Source organism: Aptenodytes forsteri, unplaced genomic scaffold (genome assembly GCF_000699145.1).
Source record: "Aptenodytes forsteri isolate BGI_AS27 unplaced genomic scaffold, ASM69914v1 Scaffold191, whole genome shotgun sequence".
Classification (NCBI taxonomy): Eukaryota; Metazoa; Chordata; class Aves; order Sphenisciformes; family Spheniscidae; genus Aptenodytes; species Aptenodytes forsteri.
The window spans coordinates 2027254-2031160 of NW_008794630.1; the positions used below are offsets into that span (position 1 = coordinate 2027254).

General features: G+C 59.4%; 1 protein-coding gene across 1 annotated transcript in view; it reads right to left on the reverse strand.

The window, feature by feature from the left end:
* Positions 1–3221, reverse strand: part of LOC103894133 (wiskott-Aldrich syndrome protein family member 3-like) — a 5000-nt gene extending 1779 nt beyond the window's left edge. Inside the window, exons 1-5 of the mRNA XM_009273456.1 lie at positions 3089–3221; positions 1503–1637; positions 1210–1363; positions 761–878; positions 301–568 (exon numbers count right to left, since the gene is read on the reverse strand). Coding sequence (XP_009271731.1) covers positions 301–568; positions 761–878; positions 1210–1363; positions 1503–1637; positions 3089–3221 — 808 coding nt within the window. The remainder of the gene's footprint in view (positions 1–300; positions 569–760; positions 879–1209; positions 1364–1502; positions 1638–3088) is intronic.
* Positions 3222–3907: the final 686 nt, after the last annotated feature.

Consider the following 3907-nt stretch of genomic DNA (forward strand, 5'->3'; position numbering starts at 1 on the left):
CTCCTGGGAGGGGGGTCAGCTGGGCGGGGGGGTCGTGGGGGACGTGGGTTTGGGGGTATTTTGGGGTTGAGACAACACAACAAAAAATGGCCGCAAAAATACAGATATACAAGAAAGCAGAGAGATAGCGGAGGGGAGGTGGACACCAACAAAGCTGAGCCAGTCTCTTCCCTTAGCTGCTAAATGGAAAGCGCTCCGACTTTATCCCAACACCAAGGCTGCTCCTGAGGTCCAGGATGCAACCCCGGGGGCACCAGCTGTCCATGAAGCTACCACGGGTTTACGGCTTATCACCCCGACCTTGCTGTGGGCAGCGTGTCCCCCCAAAGACGGAGAAGAAGAGAAAAGCAAAGGAGAACTGGTGAGCTAAACGCGTAGTAGGTAAAACCTGCCTATTATCTGGGGACAGTGATCCTTCCGATGACGCCATGTGATAGGGGGATGGTGAGAACCTGTTATCGGGTCGGAACTCTTTATCATACGCCATCATGTTCCACTCCAGGCGCCGGTTGCGGGCTTTCCTCACTTTCTTCACCTCCCGGGTGGAGTCCTCCACCAGCCGCTGCTCCTGGGGGCACACACAAGCTGCAGCTCCATCTCCAGCCTGGCTCCTCTGGACTGTGAGCGGTACCCAGGGAGCATCGAGATGCACCCGCCACAGCAGGGGGGAGCACACGGGATGCACCAGGAAGGCGACCATCCCCCAGATCCTGGGCAGCCCCAGCTCCAGCCCCCCTGGTGTCCCCCGCCTGCCCGTTACCTTCTGCCTGCGCTTCTCCTTTCTCTTATCTTCTGTCGCCTGCAACATTTTCTCCTTCCATAAGTTGAAGAAGTAGGAGGGGTCGGTGTAGAACTTGAGGCCGTCCTTTTTGTCGTCCCTGGGGGGTTGAGGAGGGAGGAGAGGGGGTTATCAGCCACAGGAGAAGACCCCCCTTCCCCTGAGCAGGGGGGTTTGGTACGATCACGGTCATAAGCTGTTACCCCACCATGAACATGTCCAACACAGTGGTCACTACTTGCGGTACCACTGCGTGGGGTCACTCGTCCCAAGCGCCCTATGCAGTAGGGATGGTGGCACAGCAACCGGAGAAAACAGCCTCTCAGCCCTCGCCAAGCAGCAAACGGGGTGCACCCCCCGATGCCTCTCCTGGAAAGGGCCCCCCAGGACCCCTTCGGTCCCCCCAAGGAGCGATGCACCAGCCACCCTACCTGTAGGGCGTGAGGATGTTGAGCGGCGGGGGCTTGTCGCAGCGCTGGTACATCTCCATCACCGGGTTGGGGATGGAGTTGCGAGACACGACCTGCTGGTTCTGCACCGTGGAGCTCTTGAAGGCTTTCCGCATGTTGATGTCCTGCAGCGAAACTGGGAACACGGGAAGGAGAGGGGATGCAGGCGTGGCCTCAGCCCCCCAAACCAGGCACGGTGGGTGGTCCAACCCCGAGCACGCATGTCCCACCCGCTGGCACCCGGCCGTCACCCCGAAATAGCCCCAGCCCCTCACCTTCCTCCACGGTGGAGTCCAGCTGCGTCACCTTGATGACCAGCAGGTCCACCCTCTCCTGCAGCGAGTTCATCCGCATGTAGAAACTGTTGGCTTCGTTGAACAGCTCGCCGAAGATGTCCTCCGCGTGCCTGCCTGGCAGGGGGCAACAGGCGCCTGTCACGGGCAGCGGTGGCAGGCAGGCAGCCCTCTCCCAGCCCTGGACCCCTGGACCGCATACCTCCCTGCTGGCTCCACGGGGCTCTCTCCCCAGCCTTGGTTTTTTTTGGGAGCTGAGCTTCATCCTCTCCCAGACCTGGCAAAGCGCTGGACGGAGGGAGGGGAGCACAAGCCACCTGCCCTTCTCCGCGCACGGGCATCCTTTCCAGCAAGAGCGGTACCCGCGGGAGGCACCAAACCATGGCGGTGCTCATCCTAAAAAGCCTTTGGATCTACCAGGGCAGATGCAGCCAAAAAACTGCCATCACCCCTGGCCATGCAGCATCACCCGCAGAAACCCAGCCCTGAAGGTGGAAAACGGAGAACAGGGCAGCGGGGAGAGCGCTACAGTGGGGAGAAGCCGCGAATTTTTTCACTTTAGCAGTTATTTTCCTGCAGCGCTCAGCGCATCGCTACGATAGCTCTTTATTAGGGCTATTATTATCACAGGTCTGAGCAGGGCGCCTGGCAGGGCATTGCTGACACCTGCAGGCTACAGCACCCATCCCGTCCCAGCACCCAGCCCAGCCTAGCACCCAGCCCAGCGCCCCAGCTCCTCGGGGTTTCCTCCAAAACCACGTATCAAACGGCTCCCGAGACCAAGGCGCTTTTGATATCTGCTTGGCCTGTCTCCCGACTCGGCCGTTTGTATTTGATTTCCTTTTCCCCTGGACGAGGTAGCCATGGCCTGAGCACCCATGGGTGCTGTTCATGCGAGCCGCCGCACTTCCAGCAGCTCCCTAAATACAGGGTTTATTTTTCTGGGAGTATTTTAGAGAAGAATCTAGTTCTGGAGGGGGGGAAAGAGGGGGAGCTCTGAAGAGCCTGCGCTTCTCTCTCTATTTTAAGTCGATATTCAGCAGTGAAATAGGTTGCCCCTATTAAACCTTCACACTGGCGTGTGCAATGCTCTCGTCCTCCCCTTTTCTGCTGAAATCAGTCCCAGGTCAGGAGGACAGCCAAGGATTTAGACCTTTTATACAGACCTCTCTTTCACATAAAGCTCTAAGATTAAAAAGAATAGGTTGGGGTTTTTTAATCTTCGCCTGACCTTCCTATTTCTGGCCAAGTCGAGAAGCAAGGGGCTCGCGAAAGCTTTCCGCCCCCCGCCGCACAGACCAGCTATGGGAAGAAAACGGGTCTTAAAAATGTCACCAAGTCCCCACTTTGGGCTTGGCCCTGAGCACCCTCCTTTTTTTTTATTAGCTGGATAATTCCCACTGAATTAGGGGTGGCTGCAGCCCGCACGGCTCTCGCACAGCCCCCGTTTCTCTGCGATTGGAACCAGAGCAAGCGACCGTGGCGTCCCACCAGCATCCCACCGGCATCCCACCGGCATCCCACTGTCCCCTCCCCGTCCCATGCCGGGGTCGCTGAGCCTGACTTACTGAGGCTGCCCAGCTGCTTGATGATGGCAGCCAGCGTGCTGTTGGTGACACACTCCAGCTCACTCGTCACCCCCTCGGGAAGAGCCCCCCGGCACAGGTGCCGGGGCTCGATATTCCTCTTCACCAGCGGCATGCTGCCGGCAAGGCCTCAGGCCTCTCCTGGGCAAAGGAGAAAGAAAGAATAAAAAGAAAATACGCAGCTTTTGCTATTTGCCTATTTTTTCCCCCATTCCCTCTGCTCTCTGCACAGGGGACTCATCCTTTCCACACTGGGATAGGGAGGCTGTGGCCCACGTGGCGGCCGCAGGGCTTTTCCAAGCAGGGGATGCTCCGTGGGTGCAAACCTCCAGATGCTGGTGAGCACACGGGCATGGCACCAGGACAGAGGTGAGGACCACCTCGCCGGGCCCTGTCCTCACCCTTGTGCTCCGCTGACAAGCCACCGCGCCCGGGGAGCCTTTCCCACTTACCTGCCCGGAGCTGCGCTCAAACCAGGAGCAAACCCCCACGTGCCGCAGCCCTTCAGCCGGCCCCGAAAAGCCTCACCCCACCCAAACAGCGGCCAGAAGCGAGCAAGCGCTTGTAATGCCATTATTTCCAGCTCAGTGCAAAGCTCTCCGGGGTTTTATTTGTGCACGCGCTACACCGAGGCAAGCTGCCGCGACCAGCTCGCCCCTGCTCTCCGCAGCATCCCTGCGTGGCCCCTGCTCCGCCGCCATCCCCCCCTGAACCGTGGGGCTCAGGGAGGGGATGTAGAGTAGGAGGTGGCGCTGGGGGCAGGTTACCCACCCCGCCTCCAGCGAGAGCACCCGTGCCGTG